Raw genomic sequence first — 24,656 nt, forward strand, 5'->3', positions numbered from 1 at the left:
ACTGAACGCATGTTTCATAGCCACCCCCCTACGTTCATTTCCACCCTTCACCCTGTCACTCACACATCGGTGGAAATAACGCATCGTCAATTTAATACAAAAGTACTGGATGGAATGAAGTTTAACACGATCAACGTGGGAAACCAACTCTATAATGATTTGCATGAATAGGTATTACATTTCATTTGGTTACACGAATATTCTTCTTTCATAAAACAAAAAAAAAAGAAGCTTTGTGTGCAAGCAAGCTTTTTTTGTCAAATGAAAGTCACAAAGGATTTTATATTTTATTAATAATCTTTTATATAGTATACATATGTGTGTATATTAAAACTCATTAGATTTTATATTCATTTTTAAATATATATTTTTTTTATATTTTCATCAATAATTATATGTAATTACATTTTATATATTCGATATTTAAAACATACAATGTGTGTGTGTGTGAAATTCATTCGGGATTACAAATTAAAAACATCGGATTTTGTTATATACCATAAATAATTAATTATAATAAAATTATAATAAAATTATATAAATAAAATCCCTCCTATTTTTTTTATAGCTTCTGTATTTGAAAAAAAAAATATATATTTGTTCTATTCCAGTTCTCTACGCTTTTCAAACAAATTTATCAATTTGAACAATTTAAATATAATTTTGTCATTATATACAATATTTATATCTTTAAAAAATATTATCTTATTAAATATATATATATATCGAATTATTTATTTTTATTATATTTAATATATTATTTATATTAAAAGTAATACCATATATGACAAATACTAACAATAAAAATACTAGTTATTGTCAAAAATTTATAAAACGAAATAATTGAAATATCGTGTAATGTGGGGGTAGAAGACTAGAAAAAAAAACACATACACACACACACAGATACAGATACACAGACACAGATACAGACGAAATAGTCGATCGGTGTCGACTAGCGTTATTCAAACGACAGTGTAAAGGGGTAAGAGGAAATGGGAGGTGGTAAAGGGGGTGTAGAGGAAAGAATAGAAAGGGTGATGGTCTAAAAGCTTCGACCATGCATTTTAGATAAAGACCTACATGGACGAAGCGTTAATTATCGTCAAGGCTGGTTTCATTGTAAATCGACATGCGAAACGTGTGTGTCTCGTGATCCTTGCGTTGATTGTTTCCCTTGAATAATAATCCTCTTGATTACATGAACGAATAAAAAAAAATAAATAAAACTCGAAAAAAGATGAACATAAAATTTAATAATAAATTAAAAAAAATAATATTACATAAGGATGGAGGATGGGGGGGGGAAGAGGAGGAGGTAGGATATTTTAAAAAAAGGGAACAAAAATTATATCGAAATATCCTTCATCTCGAATTTCATTTTTTTTTTTTTAAGATGTTTAATATTATAAATATATATATGGTGTATAACTTTTAGTATAAATAATATATTAAATATAATAAACATAAATAATTTGATATATTGATAATATGATACATATATATATATATATATATATATATATATATATATATATATCAAATTATTTATTTTCAATTGAAAATATTAAATAATATTTATGATATTAAAATTTATAATAATAATAATAATTATAATTACTTTTTTTTTTATTCAATAAAATGAAAAAACCATCAAAAAAATAGAAGAGATACGCTAATCAACACAGGATATACCCCTCACATCAATGGTGTTCGGTCTTTAGCCAAAAGTCATAGAGAAAGACACGAGGCTTTTAAATTCACCCTCACCCTTCCAATCTTCAACCCCTTCTTTTTTTTCTTTTCTTCCCATTTACCCCGTTCGTTGGTTGTTCACCATCGTCAACCCAAAATGCGCCAAGTGCGCCTTGCTCTTGAAAAACGACTCGCACACACTTTACCATTACTTCTTACTTAAACGTATTCTAACCATCCCTCCTTATGTGTCATCTTTTTCTATCCTTTAGGAAAAACAAAAAAAAAAGAAAAATCTCCTACCCCGTTTCATTTCCCATACCCTTCTTCTTCATTTATAAAAAGAATATGGGGTAAGTAATGGTGGTGTTGGTGGTGATGGAAGTGTGCAGGATATTACATTGATGTGACACTGAACGCAATGATTGCTATCTGCTTGGTCATGCGGGGGTGTTTAACCACCCCTATATAGTTTAATATACACACACACACACACATGTAATATACAATGTGGCCCACGTTAAATGTTATCAAATATTTTCTTTCATCGATATATCATTATGGTTTTTCTCACTTTTATTTTTATTCTCTTTAAACACATTCTTTTTTTTGGGGGGGTTTTGTTTTGTTTTGTTAAATTAAATATATATAGTAAACTTTAGATACAATGAAATATTAAAAATGATGAACTTTGAAATAAATTACAAATTTAGCAGGTGGAATCAAAAGGATTCTTCTCTCTTTTTAACTCATATCTATATATATATACATAGAACTAATAATATACTGTCACGATAATGTGTTAGTGTGAAACGTATAGTAACTAACAGCAAGTTAAACTACCCCTGACTGGTGCCTAAACTGTCTTCCCTTTTATTATGGGTTGCGACGGTTATTGGATTGTACCATGCTATTTGTTGACTGCCACGCTAATGGATCCATAATCACCGCGACGAATTAACGCGTTCAAAGGTAAAACCCTAAAGAAAGGGATAGATAATTTATCTTAAATACGTTTATCTTTATTTATCTATATTTTTATTTCTTTTTCTTAGTTTTGTGTGTGTATGTGTTTTTTTTTTAATTGTTACTTCCAATCTTCCATTTGTCCATTTGACCATTTGTCTCTAAGAATAATTTTTATGATATATATAAATAAATGATTGATGTTATTTCATTTAATCACCCGTTATATTAAATAATTCATCAAATGCTTCTCTCGTGATGTTCATTTGATGTCAATTATTTATTTGTTGTTTTTTTTTGTATAGCTTCCTGAGTGTAATTGAATAATATCAATTGTTTATTATATCAGATAATAGATTATTATGCATTATGTTTTTTGTTATTATTCAGATCATTTGTTTATTGGTCCATTATTCAACTTTCTAATGATACTCGATATTCATTAACACGATGGTGGTCATTTCGTATCTTTTCAAACGGATTTATATTAAATAATTATTTTGATTTTGACATTATATATTGGCGCGTCAGAGTTACGTTTTTTCCTTTTTTCTTTTTCTTTTGTTAATTAATTAACACGTTCCTTGCCACGTGTATCACCGGTGATACACGTTAAACTTATTATTCAAGCCACGTGTACCACCGGTGGTACACTTATCATTATACGTACATATTTATTTTATGCATTAAAAATATATGTTTATAACAAATGTAATTCTGTAAAAAAAAAAATATTTCTATTAAATTATCGATGCATTATACAAAATGCATTAAAAATATATATTCATAACAAATGTAATTCTGTAAAAAAAATACTTCTATTAAATTATTAATGCATTATACAAAATGCATTAAAAATATATATATATTTATAATAAATGTAATTCTGTAAAAAAAATATTTCTATTAAATTATCGATGCATTATACAAAATGCATTAAAAATATATATTTATAATAAATTTAATTCTATACAAAAAAATATTTCTATTAAATTATTAATGCATTATACAAAATGCAGTAATGCAAAGCCAGTGTGACACAGTAACAGTAGAACAAAGCATATAACTTTGTTTAATTATTATATTAACAATAATGAAATAATTACATATAATAATTAATATTATTAAAGCAAAATGAAATGGCCTGAATGACAAGTCAAGTAAAAAGGGCTTAGCACACAGAACATGTTCATTAATTAATTACATTTACTATTATAATTAACACATAACCACTCATATGATACTCAAAAATGAGATATATATCTATACTTGAAATAATAATAATAATAATAATAATAACAATAGTAACAACAATAATAATAATAACCATCGATGTTCTTTATCTTCAAGTATGAACATCATTTTTGTCTTATTCTCCTTTGACGATGAATTTCAACCAAAGCACCCCTCACCTTCACCCTGCACATTCTCAGAGGGAGGTTCATCTGAAAGCAGGATATGGGACCGGTCCTAGAGAAAGTGCACGAGGACGAGAAGGGGGGTGGCTTGGTCAACATTTGAGCTGAGTAAACACCAGTCGTTTTTCCTCTTTCTCTCTCTCTCTCTCTCTCTTCATCTTTCTTTAACTATTTCTATATATATATATATATATATATCCATCTATCCATCTCCTATTCTCGTCTCTTTTTGATGCCCCTTAAACTAAACTAACGTCGATGAGAGTTTTCGGATTGCGCATAGAAGGTCCTTGTGAATAGTCCTTGCGAATAGTCCTTCGGACACACGAGGATCTTAACTAGAAATATTCTCTCTCTCTTTCTTTATCTTTTTCTCATCGTTTTTTTTTTTCATTCTCTGTTTGTCCATTTCTGTTTCTGTTTCTCTTATAGTATCTCTTTTGCTTTATAGGACACCGTAGGGGTTTTAGTGGGAAAGGAGGAAATGGTAGAGGAGGCTTCATAGCCTCGAGGTGTTTCTTGGCACAAAGCATATTGGACGTGTGTGTGTGTGTGTGTGTGTGTACCTTTTTCAATATACAATACCTACGTTGAAACTTCATATAGCAAATATTCACATCAGTAAGGGGGTGGTTCGGTTCGTTTGTTACTTTGGTCGATTTCATCACAGTGACGACGTGTGGTTCCTTTTGAAACTTCCTTATCAAATTGTTATTTGTTCATCTCCCGAATTCCCGTAGGCATTAATTAATCCTTTCGTACCCTTTTGATACATTTGACGAGTGTGACACACGTCATCTAACTTACTTTTGGGTATTTTGTTTTATTTATTAATATTTAGTAATTAAAATGTTGTCGTTGCAAACAAAATATATATATATTTCAAATAAAATGTATTACTTTTACCATATTAATCCATATATAAAATTACAATAACTTATGTACACATTTGTTATAATATTATTATAACATTATTGTTATCACATTACAAAAATTATAATACGTTTTATTGAAAACATATATAAATAGATAACATATTACACACTAAGCAAGTTGTCTTGAAAACAAGAGAGAAAGAGAGAGAGAAAGAGATAGAGAAAGAACAAAAAGAAGAAGAAGAAGCAGAAGAGAAAGATGAAGAAGATGCAGAAGAATAAGAATAAGAATAAGAAGAAGATGAAGAAGATGAAGAAGAAGAGGAAGTAGAAGTTGAAAGTTGGTGATGACTTAAGACGTTAACGAGACGTTAACCGGATTCGTTGGGTACTATGAAGGGATGGAATTGTTGGTAAGGGTAAAGAAAGGAAAGAGAGAGAGAGAGAGAGAACGGGTGGCACTGATTTTAATCAAGATATGGCCTGGCAGCAGCCAACGGCACGGCGGATCAAGTGAGCCAGAGCTTATCGATTTTCTAAGTGCTTCCGTGCTGCTTGCTTGCTTACTTGCTTATTCTCTTTTCCTATCTCTCTCTCTCTCTCTCTCACTCTTTTTGTACAAGTGAGAATTCACGAAAGTAACGTAACAAGGGTTACGAGGGTAGAAGTGGGGGGAGAGGAGTGGAGGGGAGGAAAGGTTTAGTTGGTACCGGTAAAAAGAAAGAATTTTAAAACAATACGGTCCTATATTTGTAGATTATGTTACTACTATATGTTACTACTAATGTAAAATTAGATCTTTATACTTTTATTTTTGTTTTATATTATTTTATTAAATTTTTATTTCTATTTGTATTTTATATTATTTTATTTTATTTTATTTTATTTTATTTTATTTTATAATAATGTGTGATTACGATAAGATAGAAAAATAAAACAACGTTTAGTTTTATCAATATTGTTTGGATTAAACATTGAGAAATATATATATATATATATAGTAACACGTTCTGTGCTAAGCCCTTTTTACCTGACTTGTCACTCAAGCCATTTAACTTTGCTTTAACAAAATCAACGATTACACATGTAATTATTAATTATTGTAAATATAACAATTAAACAATTAACTTATGTGCTTTGTTCTATACTGCATTAATATTTTAATAGGAATATGTTAAATTTGTTATAAACATATATTTTAAGCGTATTAAATAAATATGTCTAATGGTAAGTGTACTATTGGTGATACACGTGGCCTGAAGAACAAGTTTAACCGTGTACCACCGGTGGTACACGTGACACGGAACGTCTTAATTAGAGTAGAAAAAAAGATAGGTTATGCGTTACTACTAATGTTAAACTAGATCAAGTTCGTAGGGTGGATATTTCTGAAAAGTTCGTAGTAGGGTGAATATTTCTGAAAAGTTCGTAGGGTGGATATTTCTGAAAAGTTCGTAGATCCCTTATAACGAGACATGATCAAGTGCACGCGTACTTTGTGAAAATTCCAAGTTGATTTTTTCTCGAAAACAAAGCCTCAAAAATGAAAAATATTTATTCCATATTTTGGATTAATTTTTTTTTTTATGTAGAATCATCCCCCTTTTCGCTTGTAACACCAGTTACAGATCACCCTGTATATTTATTGATTAGAATGGAAAAAAGGAAATCACATTATTCATATATCCAACCAACGTGTTCTCCCTCCTATCAATAAATCGACATTCTAATAACTGACATGAGATAGAAACAAGGCAATCTGTTAATTGATCCGCCTCTCTACAGGACTTGTTGTTCTCGTTTTCGTTTTCGTCCGATTTTCGTCGATGAGGAATATGAATGATATTCTTTTTTTTTTCTTGTCGTTTGCCCGTTAAGAGATTAAAGCCAAGGGGGTTGGTTGGTTGCTTCCTTCATTTTAGAACCATTATACTCTTGAGAGAGAAGGGAAAGAGAAAGTAAGGGTAAAGAAGAGGGATTTTTAGGATACAAGGGAAAGGAATACGCAATTTCAAAGAAAAGGACGACACTATACATTTTTTTACAAACATACATGCATACATTGTTGGGTCCTATGTATATGTACGTGTAAAATAAAATATATGTGATAACTCGTTAAATAATATTTTTATAAATAATAAATATTTCATTTGTGTTAAATAGATTCAAATTTTTTGTACACAATTTAACCTATAAACCAAAAAATAAAAAAAAGGGATTACACTATACATTTTTTACATACACATTCAACGCACGCATACGTTGCTCCACGTATATTTACGTGTGCAAAAATTTATTTAGTTATTAAATAATATTTTTAATAATATAAATAAATATTATAATATTTATATAATAATATAATAATAATTATATAATAATAGATAAATATTATATAGTACTAATATTAGTACTAATATTATTACTAATATAGTATAGTAGTAATTATATATTTATTTATAATAAATACAAAAATATCCGTGTAAAATAGGTCCAAATTATTTTTCGTTAAACCTAACCTATAATTCTTATGTTTTTTCTTTTTTTTTTTTTTACAATTTCAATTAATAAATTAATAATAATAATAATAATTTATATTTTTGTGTATACGTGTGTGTATGTGCGTGTGCGTGTACGTAGATGGGTGGTGTACGTTGAATGCGTAAATGTATTTGGAAGGTGGAATGGAAACAAAGGGAGAAAGAGAAAGACTAAATGGAGGGGGGATGGGGGGGGCAGAGGGAGGGGTGGAAGGGGGAAATAGAAGCTGAGCTTGCAGAAAGGGTGCTTGCTGATGCGTAGTAAAGCTACCTCACCAAATGCATTAAGACCAACCACCACTACCAACCACCACTACTCTTTTGCAATATCGAGAACTGTCTGTGTGCTTTCATGTGCCAAACAAGAACAAATATATATAGATGCATTTTTGTTTTACAACATCATACTTTTTGTTCAACAGTAAGGTTGCATCATGGACTATATCATGGACAATGAATATTTATTGTGTATTTATTTTTTAAACCATCATGAATCATCTAAACAACATTATTGTAATATAAGGAGAGACAGTGAGAAAGAACGAGAGAGAGAAAAGAGAGAGAGAGAGAGAGAGAGAGAGAGAGAGAGAGAGAGAGAGATAGATAAAATTGACCATCTTGTGGGTTGTATCCTTCAACAACGAATTTTGGGTTATCGAATTCCATGGAAATCGAATCTCTATTGGGTGGAAAGTGTATTTGAAGAGTGCGTTTGAAAAACAGATTCGTGAAGATTTGAGGGGTTTATCTTGTGGAATATTTCTTTTTTTTGGTCCATTCTTTTGTTTTCTTTTTTTCTTCTTTTTGCTTATTTCTATTTTATTATATATAAAATATAATATGATAAATAATTATTGTATTATATTAATATTGTATTATATTATTATTGTATTAATTATTATATTATATAAATTTAATACATATATATAAAAATTAAAATTTTAATAAATACTATAAATATATTATATAAATGAAAATTGTAATAAATACCATAAATATTATATTATTAAAATCTATATAAATAATAATAATAATATATATAATAAAAATATATAAATAAAAAATATATTAATATATAAATAAAAATTTTAATTTCAATTAATACTATAAATATTATATTAAATAAATAAAAATTGTAAAATAAATATTATAAATATTATTATATTATGTAAAATGAAATTAATCATATTTCTATTGAATTATATTTCGAGCTTACAATTAATATGAAAATATTCGAATGTTCAATAAGTTTTATAATTAATGTATTAATTTATTATTTGAAAAAGTTGTATTAATTAAATGCAAATAAGATAAAAAGAAAAAGAAAAAGAAAAAGAAAAAGAAAAAAATCATTAATTCATCCCGAATGAAGTAGGAAATATCTTGGAGATAATATCAAGAGGGCGGGGGGGAAGGGGGTCTGGTCTCTTAATCTGGCCAATAGAGAACATAGGGTTCGGGGACAAAAGAGTTATTAAAATACGTCCATTGCATGTCTCTTGCGTTAATTGAAAATATCCGTTCGGACAAATTATAAAATGGACGCGTGCCATCATCATCATCATCAATCGGTGTTTCCATTTAATCAAATTTTTATCATTCAAATTTAGTTTTTATTACACATTCATAATTAAAAATGAAATAGTACAAAATCTAATTAAATGTTAAAGAACAAATCGATTATTGACAACTAATTTTTTGAAACAACAACAACAACAACAACAACAAAACAATAAACTCACGAACTTTGAATTCACCCTAATAGTATTTATAAAATAAAATGAAAAAAAACAAAAATATATAATTATTCTTGTTCCATAGTTCACGTATGCAATACCAATGAAACAACCCTCCCCCTGTTCCCCCCCCCTTTCCCCCACCTTTCCCCCTAACCCCTCTGTGTATTATGTGTATTATTCCCTTTTAGCTTTCGACGCTCTATGATTTTTCCCATGAAATTCCTGTTACGGTGAATCTACCACGAACGGGACATATAGAATCCCCCTGTTCATTCTGATCGTTATCCTACCATCCCTTTAACACCCTCCACCCCTTCTCATTCCAATCGATATGCGACGACACCCCCATGGGGAGACATTCATATCGCAGTGGAACTCAAACACGAACCAGTGATACACGCTGTGTAATATCGTTTCTCACTCTAACTCTCCCCTCCCCCTCCCCCTCCCCCCATACCACTTTAAACCCTCTTCTACCCTCAACCCCAATACTCTACAACCCCTAGCTGAGTTCTATCTATCTTTCTATTTCTCTTCTCTCTCTCTCTCTCTCTCTCTCTCTCTCTCTCTCTCTCTCTGTGACTGTTCTCTTTCTATTTTTCTATATTTCAATCGTATAGTAAGTTACATACATTAACTTGTGTTCACGTACACACATTTTTACATTTGTTTTTTGTTTTTTATTTCTTCTGTGTGTGCTAGTGCAAATGTGTGAATTAAGTTTAAAAAATAAGAATAATAATTATTGAAATTAAATGTACGTTTAGATCAGATGGTAATTTCATTGAAATAATTATTCTTTTAATATCAATAATATAATTATATAATTATTATATTAATATATACATATTTATTTCATTCTTTTCTTTCGTAATAATATATATAAAATATATAGTATAAATTATAATTAATATAAAAAATATATAATATAAATTATAATTTTAATATAATATATATAATATTATAGTAATAATATAATTAATATTATAATATTATAATATAATAATATATTAATTATATAATAATTATTATTATAATAATATATATATATATATAATATTTAATGAAATAATATAAAATTAATATAAGAAAAAAAATTAAATAATAAAAAAATAAATAATAATAATATTAATTTAATATATATTAATATAACTATATATAATATAATATATAATATATAATATTATATAAATATAAATATAAATATATATATATTTATTATTGTAATTTAATTTATTTCTTTTCTTTCGTAATGAATTTTAACTTTCTTATTTAATCAATTCTATTTCTATTTTAATATAATCATCATATTTATAATATTATATGACATATTAATTATTTATAATATTTTTCAAATATATATATATATATATATATATATATATATATATATAATATTACAATGTTTTCTCGTGAAAAACAATACAAAAAAGAAACTTTAATCAGTCGTCGTATCTAAAGTCAATCAGTGAAGAAGAAGAAGAAGAAGAAGAAAAAGAAAAAGTGGGTGGTTGGGTGGTGGTGTTGTACAAGGAAGAAGAAAGGGAATGGAGGATAGAAAATCCTTTTTTTTTTTTTTTTTTTTTTTTTTGAAAGATCACGTTTAAAGATTCAGTTTTTAGCTAAGGGAATTCAGAAGGACAATCTGTTTGTAGGGAATGGTTTTACGTAAAGGAAAGACGTAAAGATGTGGATGATAAAACGTACAAAGGATCTCGCTGGAGATCGTAGATTTCTACGGGCAATACTCTTCCATTAGTTAAATTGTTTCCCTGATACACCACCCACTCTCCACCTTCTCCTACTCATCCTCATCCTCATCCTCCTACCCTTTCCAACCCCTTTTTCTTTCCACTTCTCTCTCTCTCTCTCTCTCTCTTTCTATTCCTTTCTTTTCTTCTTTCTCTTCCTTTCTGTTCTTTTGATTCACCCTCGACAGCCTTCATTTCACTTTGTTGAAACAGATACACACACACACACACACACACATATATATACAGGCAAAAGGGTACGATACGATACAATTGCAGGATCCAGAACAGAGAGATCTTTTCTTTTCTCTCTTTTCTCTCTTTCTTTTTCTTTCTTTCTCTTTATCTATTTTTTTATATATTTTTTTTTTGCTTTTTTTTTTTTTTACCTATGACCCTTCGCTTGTGTCTTCCTCGATATGGAAGAAGAAGAAGAAGCAGAAGAAGAAGAAGAAGAAGAAGAAACTGAATATAGAAAGAGAAAATGAATGAATAAGAAAAATACGAAAAAAAGAAGATGCAAAGGGGTGGGTGGGGGTGTTCGAGGGAAATAAAATAGGAAAAGGGAAATATTACAAAGGATTTTATTTTTTTTTCGTTAGATCGTTACAATGCGATTTACGAGAAATCTCGAGAATATCATTGAAATTTATTATTATTTTATTTAAATTATTATTTGAATAATAATTTAAATAAAATATTTTTCTTTTAAAATATTTATAAATAAAATATTGAAAATATTCGTAAAATATTTTTCTTTTTAAATATTTATAAATAAAATATTAAAAATATTCGTAAAATATTTTTCTTTTTAAATATTTATAAATAAAATATTGAAAATATTCGTAAAATATTTATATATTTATAAAATATTGAAAATTAAAATTTATAATAAAATATTTATTTTATTCAAATGATAATAATTATTTAAGAAAAAAAAAGAAAAACAAAAAACCTAATATAATTCAATCGATGAAGCAACTCTTTAAGAGTTCTAAAAAAATATTAAATATTCACGAGGAATAAGGGATGAGGGATGAGGGGTGTCGTAAAAAACAAAAAAATCGTGAAACGTTGATTATAAAACAAGAAGCTCACCTTCTAGATGAGAAAATTGATAGATAAATATCGTAGATTTATTCGAATTATTTCAGGGGATGTGGAATGATGAGACGACTAGGGGTTGAGAATGATGTGATTTGTAAAAAGACTAGAATAATAGTTAGGCTACTTTTACGAGATACGGTAACAAATTAATATCATTACAAGCACCGACAAGTTTCCCCCTTGACGATTATACGCAGTGCGAGTACCATTTATGCGTCTTTATGGGGGTGCATAACGCGTTATTAGGTGGGCGGTGTGACAAACGCTCAGCATGATATCATTATCGAACGTTTCTCCTGTGTCTCATCTATGATTGCTATAACTATAAGTCATATATATATATATATTATATCATTCAATTGTCTGCAATGTTATTATATATTTCTTTTTTGATATATTTTAATATTTAATTAAATATTATTAATATATAATAATTTATTATTCTTATTATAATATATAATTGAAATTATTATATATAATAATTTTTTAATTTAATATTAATTAATATTAAATATATATGTAATAACAAAATTGTAATATTTTAATATTTAATTATATATTAAATTTATTTAATAAATTAATTAATCTATCAAATATTATAAATTAAATATTATGTATATTATATTATATATTATAAATTAAATATTATATTATATTATATTATATTATATTATATTATAAATTAAATATTATGCGTATAATATTTTATATTATAAATTAAATATATTATGTATATTAAATTATATAATATAAATATTATATATAAATTAATTAATGTATTAAATGTTAAATTAATTATTAAAAAAAAAAAAAATTGTAATAATCATTATATAATTTAATCATGATGATTTTGACAAGTACAATGTAACTGTAGAATGTAACACACACTAAATATAAAAATAAGGTTTGATTAAGAGTAACCAAAGAGCATCATCATATGAAAATGAACTTTCCGGTTTCTCTCCCCCTTTCTTGTTAATACACAAAAGTTGTTTGTTCACGTGGATTAACATGAAGAAAAAGCTTTTTGAGAATTAAGGGATGATCAGTGGTCTCACGCAACGATTCTCATCTTCTGTTCAAGCTTATACTATATTGTCCCTAGGGAATTGCACATCTGTCGACCCGAAAAGCAACAAGTATACATGTTGCTATTAAATGTATACACACCAACTATAGTGACTCCAATTACTTCAAGTAGACTCGATAATATATTTTACATTTATTTCAACAACCTTATCTATTATCACTTTAATGGCCCGCTCACACAACATGTGTCTGATATAGCCGGAACAACCCTTATTTATTTATAACTTTATATATATATATATAAAATTAAATTTGTTGTTAAATTGTTGTCGTTGTTGTTTTCTTTTATGTTAATTTTTTCGTAAATTTATTGTGTTGTTCAAAAAAAGAAAAAACAACACGAAATTATTTTCCGAACAACCCAATAAATTCACGAAAAAATTAATATAAAAAAAAACACAACAATTTAACAACACAATTAACAAATTTAACAAAGTAATTTCGTTGCTATTTTTTGAAAATGAAGATAATTTTTGTTTTCTAACCTAAAACAACCTCGCGTTTTCAAGTGGACATAAACAGTTGAATTTGATAAATTTAACCACTCACCGATCTCACTCACACGTGTTGTTATTTGCCAGTTTGCATTAACTAATGTTAAAATTATGTCAGGGGAAAAAAAACGAAATTACTTTTCGAACAACCCAATAGTAAAGTTTTTCTTTTCTTTTTTTTTTTTTAATTAATTTTTCAAAAAGATTATATCGGCTCCAGGTGACGTTTGACTGTGTTAACGTGGGGCCATTTAAAGTGTCACTTGTTCAATTTTATTTCATTTCTTTTTTCTAAAAAGAGAGAGTGAGAGAGAGAGAAAGAGAGAAAGAAAGAAAGAAAGGAAAAGTATAGCTGGTAGGAAGAAGGAAATCGTGAAGTATATTTTATTTTGTTATTATGCGAAAGAAGGAGTGGTACTTTAGAATAACGAGAAGGGAGAGTAATGCCTGAAAAATATTGACGGTTTTTACCAAGTACACAAACTGAATACGAAATTCCGATTGTAGGAAATAGTACGTGTTTTCGTGGAAACAAATCAATATGTGGAATTTGCATGTTAATAATCAAAAGAACATTCAATATTTTTCACGTAAAACACTTACTTAATAAAACATTTATTTATTATCATCGCGCGTTATATTTTCTTTTTTCTGTTTTTGGTTTTTTTTTTTTTTTATATTTTTAATGTAAATATTAATTCGAAACTATATAATAATAATAATAATAATTTAATATTATTAAATTTATTTATTATTAACCCTTTTAAAGCTCCTCCTAGGCTCCTCCTAGGCGGAGCCAAATGTTTTTAATGCTTTATGCTTAAAGATGCTACAGTATCTACAGTATCTACAGTATCTTCGATTAATAATTGTTATCTGTAGTTAAAAATGTGCTCATGCATTGTCAAAATAACTTTAAGACCTTCCTTACCTTGACATACAAAAAAAAAAAAAAAAAAAAAGAAAAAGAAAAAAGAAAAAGAAGGAACTTATAATCGTTAGGAATGTAAATCCTTGAAAATTTAACTTCGCGTTATCCGGTTGGCCCTGATCCAGATTACGTTCGATGTCAGTGAAACTATATGATAGTATAAAGAATTTGTAGAAATAAAAAAAGTCCCTAGGAAGAAAATAACTAAATTCTTTTGCTTATATATCCGGATGTGTAGACGTAACACAACAGCTATTGCAAAAACGATAAAAGGAAGAAATGTAAGAAAGATAGACAAAAAATAAGTTCAGTTTCCAGCACTCATATTATATATATATATATATATATATAGATATATATAGTACCTATATAGTACTTGTTCTAGAGACCTTATGGGTTATTTCAGATAGATGGACGTACACCACGAAGCTATTGTTGGATTCGAGAGATTCGTCGAGTGCTGATCGAGCACTCGAGCGAAGCTTTATTGGAAGCTACATGATGTGCGCGTGCAATCGTCTGTAAACCCTTGGTCCAGGGATACAGGCATCATGTTTCTGAAATAGAAAGGGTTCAAGATCCTTCCATGAACAACTACCTATCCCTACAGATCATATAAACTCTTTTTCTTTTTTATGGATTTATATAAGAAATTTATTACTAAATATTTCATATATTTAATCTTAAAATATCATTGATAATAAATATAATTATTCTGAAGTAATTAATTATATAGATAGATAAAGAGAGACAGAGAGAGAGAGAGAGAAAGAGAGAGAGAGAGAGAAAGATAAAAAATATTTTATTAAATAATTATTATAGTATTGTATCTTGTATAAAATAAATATTGTATAATATATAATTATACAATAATTATTTTATACAAGATACAATATTATATTTAATATCTATGATATTGAAACGTTAAATATATAAAATATTTTGTGTAATATAATATTTATATTATTTACTTATACTATAATATACTATTTATATTGAATTTATTAATTATTAATAATTATTTTATATTAATTCATTAATTAATTTATATAATCACTAATTTTTAAAATTTTTATATATTTAAATTTATAATATTATATATATATATTAATATTATAGTATTTATATATATTATTATTTTATTAGTAGATTATATTTGTAATTATGTAGAAAAAATTGAAAAATATTTGTTGCATTGATTACTTATAAAAATTGTGTATAACAATAGATTTGATCAAATAAATAATAATAAAAAAAAAGTAATATATACAAGATATTTTATCTTAATAAAATCATATATAAATAAATTAAATATAAATTAATTAAAAAATCCTAGATTAAAAATATCTAAATTTATTTCAATATTTCTATTATTCAATCGAGAATAAATTCAACAGCAACAACAAAACCAACAACAACAACAACAAAATTATATATAACAACAATTTTATCATAATAAACATTTACTGTACGTGATATAAATTAATTCCAAAATTTCACAACGTGAGAAAAGAAAATTTAATATGAACACTAAAAATAGGTGTTGGAAAGTGAATAAAGAAGACAAGATATATATATATGAAAGATAGATAAAGAAAGAGAGAGAGAGAGACAGAGAGACAGAGAGAGAGAGACAGAGAGACAGAGAGAGAGAGAGAGAGAGAGAGAGAGAGACGTTGAGTGAAAGTCCTCGAGTAAAAAGCAGGCCAGGGCTTCGTATCTCAACTCGAACACACACCACGGCCATTATACAATTACTACGACGCATTTGCTGTCGTCTTTCCACTCGGAAGGCCCTGGGTGTCCTCGCGTCCTCCTTTTCCTTCAACAATTTGCCCTCTAAATCGTTCATACTTTTCAAATTATAACACCACACTCACATACACACCTAAGATATAGATTGGAGATACACTAATAAGATCAATTGAGATATCTTTCTATCCTATCTTTCAAGTTGGATAAAACTGCACACATTGTGCAAAATTTTATTAAAATCGGTTCAGTAGTTTACGAATACATTGCGGACAAACAACGTGACACGTAATTTATACATATTAAGATGTTAATTTTTAATTTTATACGACGTGTATACACGTCTAACGCACTTAACTGGTTAAACAGTATAACTCGTTAGTATCTTTTACGTATATTTTTTATTTCAATGAAATGTCTTCAATATCATATCAATTAAATAATCTATTCAATTTATATATCCCTTAAATACCTCAATTTGTACATAAATGAAGTTAGGCCACTTTCTAAATAAACGGTTCCCTTATACACACACACATATATATATATATGTATATATATACAACTCATTTGGTGATGTAAAAAAAAAATATATCTTTCAAACACTATTATCACGATGATATCTCGTGAGAGGTTAGTTAAAATCTTACGCCGGAAAATAATTGAATTAATGAAGGCTTTATTCCCATTTGAAAAATAATAACACTTATGGGAATCACAATTGGTCCGGAAGTTTATTCATTCGCCATGAAACGCGACAAAGTTCAAATTGAGCTCTCAGAGGTACGGACATCTAAAGCATCAAAGGAAACCAAAATAGCTAAATAGAAAGAGAGAAATATAAAAATTACTTTTTTTTGAGATTGAAAAAGGTTCCATGTATTATACAGGAATGGCCGATTGAATAAATGTAAGTATATATTAGTTTATGATTTAGAAAAGGCGCGAAACTTAAAACGCGTTTTTCTTGAAACTGTGTTTTTTTTTTTTTTTTTTTTTTTTCAAGGTAACCATAATATCTCAAGTTCTATTTAACCGATTTACTTGAAATTTGGTGAAAATCTTCTCTATGCATTTTTCTATCGTATTATAATTAAATTCTTACAACAATTTTTAATTTCAAGTATTTTGAAAAAATTCGAAAATGTCGAAAAAAAAATGATAATAAAAATAATGTATCTTTTTTTTTTTTTGCAGACAGCTGTAATTTAGCGAAAAACACAATTTTTCTCAACCTTTTTTTTTTTAATTACTACGATAGTGAGATTATTCTAAATTAATCAGCTGGTTTACTTTTTTTTATTTCAGATTACTAGGAGAGTTGTAATCGTGGTTACCATAGCGTGCCGTTTTTTTCGGGGGGGATCCCCCACTTCATCAACCTGTTTCTTTTTTTTGAATTTTTTCATTATTTTTTTTGTTGTTTCATATATTCGTGAAATATTAATAAATATCTTGTAACAATATATATAGCGAAAAATATTATTATATCTTTTTGTTATTACAATTGAAAAAGTATCTACAATTCATGCCACTAGATCACAGAATACACCCACAGCTTAAGGAGAATAATCAGACGATCGGTGAACGATAATGAAGTAATGCTGACATAAGCAAGAGAAATTTTCGGCTGAATGAAAATTACTAGTGACTCCCACGAATCGTCCTTTTAACCGTACGTGGGAGAAAATCTCATCTACTTTTCAAATTGCTCAACAACCTACGTGATTTTCATGTTACGTCAAAACTTGCTTGTTGAAATAACTTATGTTATTATTAGATGATCAAATAGTATTATAAAACGTAAATCATATAATTTTATTTTAATTTTCCTTTCTATTTTGCGTTTTTTTCCCCCAAGTCTTTTATTTAATATTCTTACTTAACAATTATCCATTCAATAGTGCATTTAAAATTATTAATATATACATATATTTATATTATACATAATATTATAAAATTATTTTTATTATATATATATTTTATTATAATATAAATAAATTTATATTACTATATTACACAATAATTATATTATAATATAAATATAATAATATAAATTTATTTTATAATATTAATATATAATAATATTATAATATTATATATAATAAATATTATAATATAATAAAAATAAATAAAAATAATATAGTATAAAAATAAAATAATATAATTTATATATACATAATATTAATTATAAAAATATTATATAAATTAATAATATAATTAATATAAATATATATATATAATAAAATATAAATTAAATATAAATGATATAAACTGCTTCTTAAATATATATATTATATAAATAATATAAATTAATATAAATTAATATAAATTAATATAAATTAATATAAATTAAATAAATATATATATATATTTAAGCAGCAGTAATCTTTTGAGATGGTATAATTGAGCGTGGGCGCATATATACGTCTATACTCAATCTAATTCTATATATATATATATATATTATACAAATAAAATTATAAAATATATACTCCATAAACTACGTAAATCAAAAGATGAAGAGAATATTGAAAATACTTCAAATTTAAATGAATAAATTATATTATAACAAATGTTGAGGTAAATTATGGACAATTATTTAATTAAATATAATAATAAAAAAAAAAAAAAGATTATTTACAAAAAACAACTTACCAGTGTGTGAGCCCACAAAGATGCAAAAAGAAGACCGGAAACGATTCGTAGAGGTTTAGTATCCATTTTGTTGTTTCTCTTATTGTCCACCACCGTCCAAGTTTTCTTCTTATCATCCAATTACTGTAGCAAAGTGTTGTCAGAACTCCCGAAAACACACATGTGCACAACGAAAGAAGAAAAAATGAAGAAAATAAAAAAAAAATAAAAAAAAATAGAAAGATAGAGAGAGACAGAGAGACAGAGAGAGAGAGAGAAAGAAAAAGAGAGAAAGAAAAAGAGAGAAAGACAGAAACACACACACACACAAACACACTTACACCGTTGCACACTTGTACACTTTTACATCCGATTCTTCGAATTCGTTGATTACAAATTGACACCTTGAAAAAAAAAAAAAGAAAGAAAGAAAAAAAAAATAAAGAAAAATAAAAACAGGGCCCACTATTCGATCAATCTTCTCTATTTTTTTTTTTTTTATAATAATAATAATAATAATAATAAATCGTGTTATAAAAATATATCAATGAAAAAAAAACAGAAGAAAATGTTTTCCCCTTTATATATATATATATATATAAAAGAAAATAAAAATTAAGAAGAAAAAAAAAGAAAAAAGAAAAGAACAAGGAGAGACAAAATATGAAATCGTGTGGAATATTAAAAAGATAAAACTTTGTGGTTTTAGGAACAAAGATGGCGGCTCTCGTCCGTGGATTACAACCTTTCTTATTTAACCTTGAAAATTTTAGATTGTACTTTCGCTAACGTAAAATGAAATTCTATCGTTTGAAATCACAGTTAAAAAAAAAACACTCACGTCAAAAAAAAAAATAATAACGCGTATAAAATTGTTTTTATTTGATAACACTTCGAATAAACAAAAAAAAAAAGAAAAGAAAAAAAATCACGCGACGCGGTATTTATTATTAATTAAAAAAATTGTGTTTTTTTTTAAATTTTATTTTTCGTTTCTTTTTCTTACTTTCAACGTTCGGGATGTCTTCCTATTATTTTTTATGTTCTATATAGGTACTACCTGGATACGTACACGATTTATCGAGAAATTGATTTGGTATGGTGAAAATAGATGCGGACAACGGTTTGATGCGAAGAAGACGTGGATATGCGTTCGTCGTGTGATGTGACGTGTGCTGTCGATCGACCGGGTCGACGTAGACTGGCAGAAATTTAAAACGATCGATCGGTATAACCACAACTCGCCTTTCACGTGCGATCTTGAAACCGCTCAAAAGAGCTGCAATACATGAGAGAAAGAAAAAGAGATCTATCCGTAACATGTTTCTCTGGTCCCACCACACACACACACACACACACACAGTTAAGTTTATATATATATATATGTATACTATATACAATATTCTTATTCTCTGTACTGTCAATTGACTACAATTGACTGTCAACACTACAATTTTCGCTTTCTGACGTGTTGATAAGCCCATCATTGAAAAAAGAATTAAACTGTTTTTTTTTATTTTTATTTCTTTTTTTTTTTAAACAATTTCAAGCGATTGTCTGCCTTAATGTTTGCTTTAATTTACTTGAGTAATTTTTCCGTTAGACTGAGACGCGTAAACTAATATTTTGTAAACAAAATCAAACTGCTAGATGTATAAAAAAAATACTGCTGAAACATTTCACGTAAATATTACTTTTTACAGACCGATAAAAAATCAAGTCAATAATCCATTTTGTTTGTCAGTGTTTTAAACGAGGAGATATTAATATTATTGACAAAATTTCTGATTTTACTTTTAACTGTAATCAAACTTACTATATAATGTTCATTTTTTTAAATATTCTTTTTACATACTTTGAAATAAATAATGATTTATACAAAACTAGAGTGGGGGTTTATTGGTTAGGTTATGCTCCTTACTGTATATATGTATATATCTTTATTTTCTCATTTGTGTATCTTTTTATTACGATTCACGAAATTGTCTTTAATATCTTTTTAATATTTATAAATTACGTGTCACGTTGTTTGTCCGCAATGGACTCGTAAACTACTGAACCGATTTTAATGAAATTTTGCACACTGTGTGCAGTTTCATCCAACTTAAAAGATAGGATAGTTTATATCTCAATTTATAATCGCAATATTATTTGTTTATTAACAAAGATTTATGATTATCTCTGTTAGTTCGATAAGATTCTAACAGATGACTTTATAAGGTAATTCGTTGACTTAAAGACGTGTGTATCAGACCGATTGTGAACCACAGCAACGCGTGGTGGGACACCCCTAGTATATATATATAAACTATTATAATTATTATATTAATTTTTTGTTTCTTTCATTAATTCTTATATTAGGTCTATCGGAAAATTCTGTTCGTTCAAAACAAATATTAATTCAATTTTTCATCACTAGGAGTAAGGCCCCATTGTCTAAAATGAAATATACAAATTTCCACCATTTTAACAAGAGTTCAAATATAATTAAATTAAATAATTGTTCACATTGTGAATAATTTATTTTATTTTATTTTATTTTATTTTAAAAATGAACAGAATTTTTCTGGTAAACCTAATATAATAATTTCTATACAACAAAACCAAAACATAATATTATTATTTATTTGAATGTTTGTAACAAAGTTAAATTGCGTTGCAATTCTCATTAATTGTTTTTTCTTTGAATGATTTTTGTCACAGAACAAAACAAAACTTTCGTTTTTTTAACTTAACCCTAAAAACTCCAAATTTTTAATTAACTATCATATGTCGACTTGTAAAATTTGAAAAATCAAATTTGAAATACTACAATGTCGTGTTCATTTTGATTTTAAATACTACAGTGAATACTGTATGTTTTTTCACACAAAAAAAAACAACTTTCTAGTTTTTAACTTAAAATTCATAAAAAATTGAAGATACAACTAACCACAGCAACAACAGCAACAGCAATGCAACAACACACGCGTTTTATGCACATTTTAAAAATATATTATTTTAGGCGGGAGGAAAAAAAAAAAAGAAAAAAAAAGAAAATGAAAAATATTCGGATCGACGTTTATATTTAATGATGGCGACGGTAACTTAGCCGAGATTTTCGGTTGACCTATCGTATTGTCCCAGATCGATCTTGTTCGTTATGCCGGAAAAAATGGAACGATGTGAATAGTAGTCGCAGCATCTCGCATTCAGAGGCCTATACCATCCACTTATATATATATATATATATTTATATATCTATATATATAAGTATATATTTAAGTACACTATATATATATATATACAGATAAAAATACATAAGAGCAATGATAATAACCTACTTTAATATTTCAAAAGTACAAAATCCACAAAATCCGTTTCGTCATCCACGGAATTAAAACAAATCCAATGAAATCCACAATTTTTGAAAAAAAAAACACCGAAATATTTGTTCAACCACAAAGTCTGTACTCATTATTTTCATATCAAATAAAATCAAACAAAATAAAAATTAGAAGAAAAAAAAACCTTTTTCCTTTTTCTTAAAAAACAAAACAAAAAAAATTATTTTCAATTTTTTCCCCAACACCCACACCCCCCAGGCAAAAATTCAAACTAAATTTGTTTCCTAATTTTTCTTTTCCGTTTTTTTTTTTTTATTTTTTTAGGTATACCACAATGAAATTAAATATAGAAAAAAAAAGAAAAAGTACAAAACGAACGTAATACGTACCCCGTGTTACGAAAAATTGTATAAACAACACAACAACAACAACACAACAACAACCCCTTGGTATTATTCGACGCTTAGAAGAGTTGTTGTTTTTTTTCTTTTTTTTTTTAAAACACCAATTATTGAATGTTATTTTTTTGTTCTCTTCAGAGGGTGGGCAATCAAATTTGTCAATGCACATAAATACATATATGCTTGAGTTATAAGTGAGATGTCATTTTGAAATTGATTTAGTCTATGAAAGAAAATGTATTTCTCGTCAAAAGATTGCACGAAACTCCCGCTTAGGAGCCATGTTCTCCTCCATTTCCTCTTCCTCCTCCTCCTCCTCCACCACCACCACCTCCCCCTTTCTCTTCTTCCTCCACTTCTTCCTCCTCCTCCTCCTCCTCCTCCTCTTCTTCTTCGTTTCCTCCCCACCCCAAAGATGCACCAAGAACAAATAACGAGATTTTCTCAGGTGAGAATCACAAGATTCCCAGATTTGTATGGGAAATTAATGCCGCCATTGTTGTTACGTATAATATCATCATTTATAATCCTAATTCAATCTAATCAACATGATTTCAATATATTCCAACATATAATATTCCCCCCCCCCTCCATTAATTGACAACTCACAAACGAATCTTCCGTATTATTCATATCCTTAATAATTTTCTTTTCTTATTATTACGAAGAGGCCCCCACCCCCTCCACTTTGTTCACTTCCTCTCCAAAAGCAACAACCTATATAAAATAAATCATAATAATACTACTACTAATAATAATAATAATAATAAAAATAATAATAATATTAAAAATCACGATTGTACCCTCGTATTTTTTACGCGAACTAATATGGAACTTTAAAAAAACCAAACTCAACAAATTAAATCTTGTTTTTTCTTCTTGTCCTTGTCCTTCTTCTTCTTCTTCTTCTTCTTCTTCTTCTTCTTCTTTTGATTTTTGTTATTGCGAGTTAAAGAAGAAGGGGTGGGTGCGTGTTGTTTTGCTTATATTTGCTTTGTATATTTTAAGTTGTCCCACTGATTATGTCTACGTATATATATATATATATACATACAAACATATATAGTAAGTATATAAATATATGTATATATATATATATAAATATTCTATATATATATATATTAGTGGCACACACTGTGGAGACCGATGTTGCGTAGATGATCGCGCGTTTCTCGGACGTTAAAGGACTGATGATGCGACGGGGTAACGCGGCAAACGTATACCCAGAACCGGGATATGTATTGGCGGGTGGTAGGCAAAAGCTCCACCTATCATCTACCAGAGTGGGAGGGAACAAGGACGAGCTTGAGCTTGCGCAATTCGGTAAACCCGTGCACCAAGCACAACCCCTTCCTTTCCTCTTTTTACCTAAGTTTCGAGCTTGCGGTGCCAAATATAGTATATATATATATATATATATATAGATATGTATATATATGTATGAATGCATATACATATGTATGCGTGTATGTATATATGTATGTATCTATGTATGTAACCTTTCTCTATCTATCTCATCATCTCATCTAACGATGAAAATTATTTTACTTATAAACAATTGAATTATTTGTGAGTGGGTTTAGGGGAGGTTGGAGGGTAAGGATGAGAGGAAAAATAAAAAAAGAAAAAAAAGCTATATATATATTATATTATTATTATAATATATAAAATATAAATATATAAATAAAATATTTAATTTTAAATAGGTTAATTTTATTTAAATTTAAATTTTAATTTAAATTAAATTAGGTAAAATAATAATTTTAATTTAAATTAATTTAATTAAAATTTATACTTTAAATTAAAAAATAAAAAATATATATATAATATTATATTTTATTATTATATATATTATTATTATTATTATTATTATTATTATTATTATTATTATTATTATTATTATTATATATGAATGTATGTATCTATGAACGCATGTGC

The 24,656-nt window shown here is 27.2% G+C and overlaps 1 protein-coding gene across 1 annotated transcript in view; it reads right to left on the minus strand.

Annotated features, from left to right (window-relative positions):
- The window catches only part of LOC107070320 (protein Skeletor, isoforms B/C), a 54,795-nt gene extending 38,341 nt beyond the window's left edge, over positions 1-16,454 (minus strand). The window contains exon 1 of the mRNA XM_089179739.1: positions 16,361-16,454. Within this exon, the coding sequence (XP_089035865.1) occupies positions 16,361-16,454 (94 nt within the window). The remainder of the gene's footprint in view (positions 1-16,360) is intronic.
- Between the last annotated feature and the right edge of the window lie 8,202 nt (positions 16,455-24,656).

This window comes from Polistes dominula, unplaced genomic scaffold, assembly GCF_049000335.1.
Source record: "Polistes dominula isolate Pdom_NZ unplaced genomic scaffold, Pdom_raw_medaka contig_27, whole genome shotgun sequence".
Taxonomy (NCBI): Eukaryota; Metazoa; Arthropoda; class Insecta; order Hymenoptera; family Vespidae; genus Polistes; species Polistes dominula.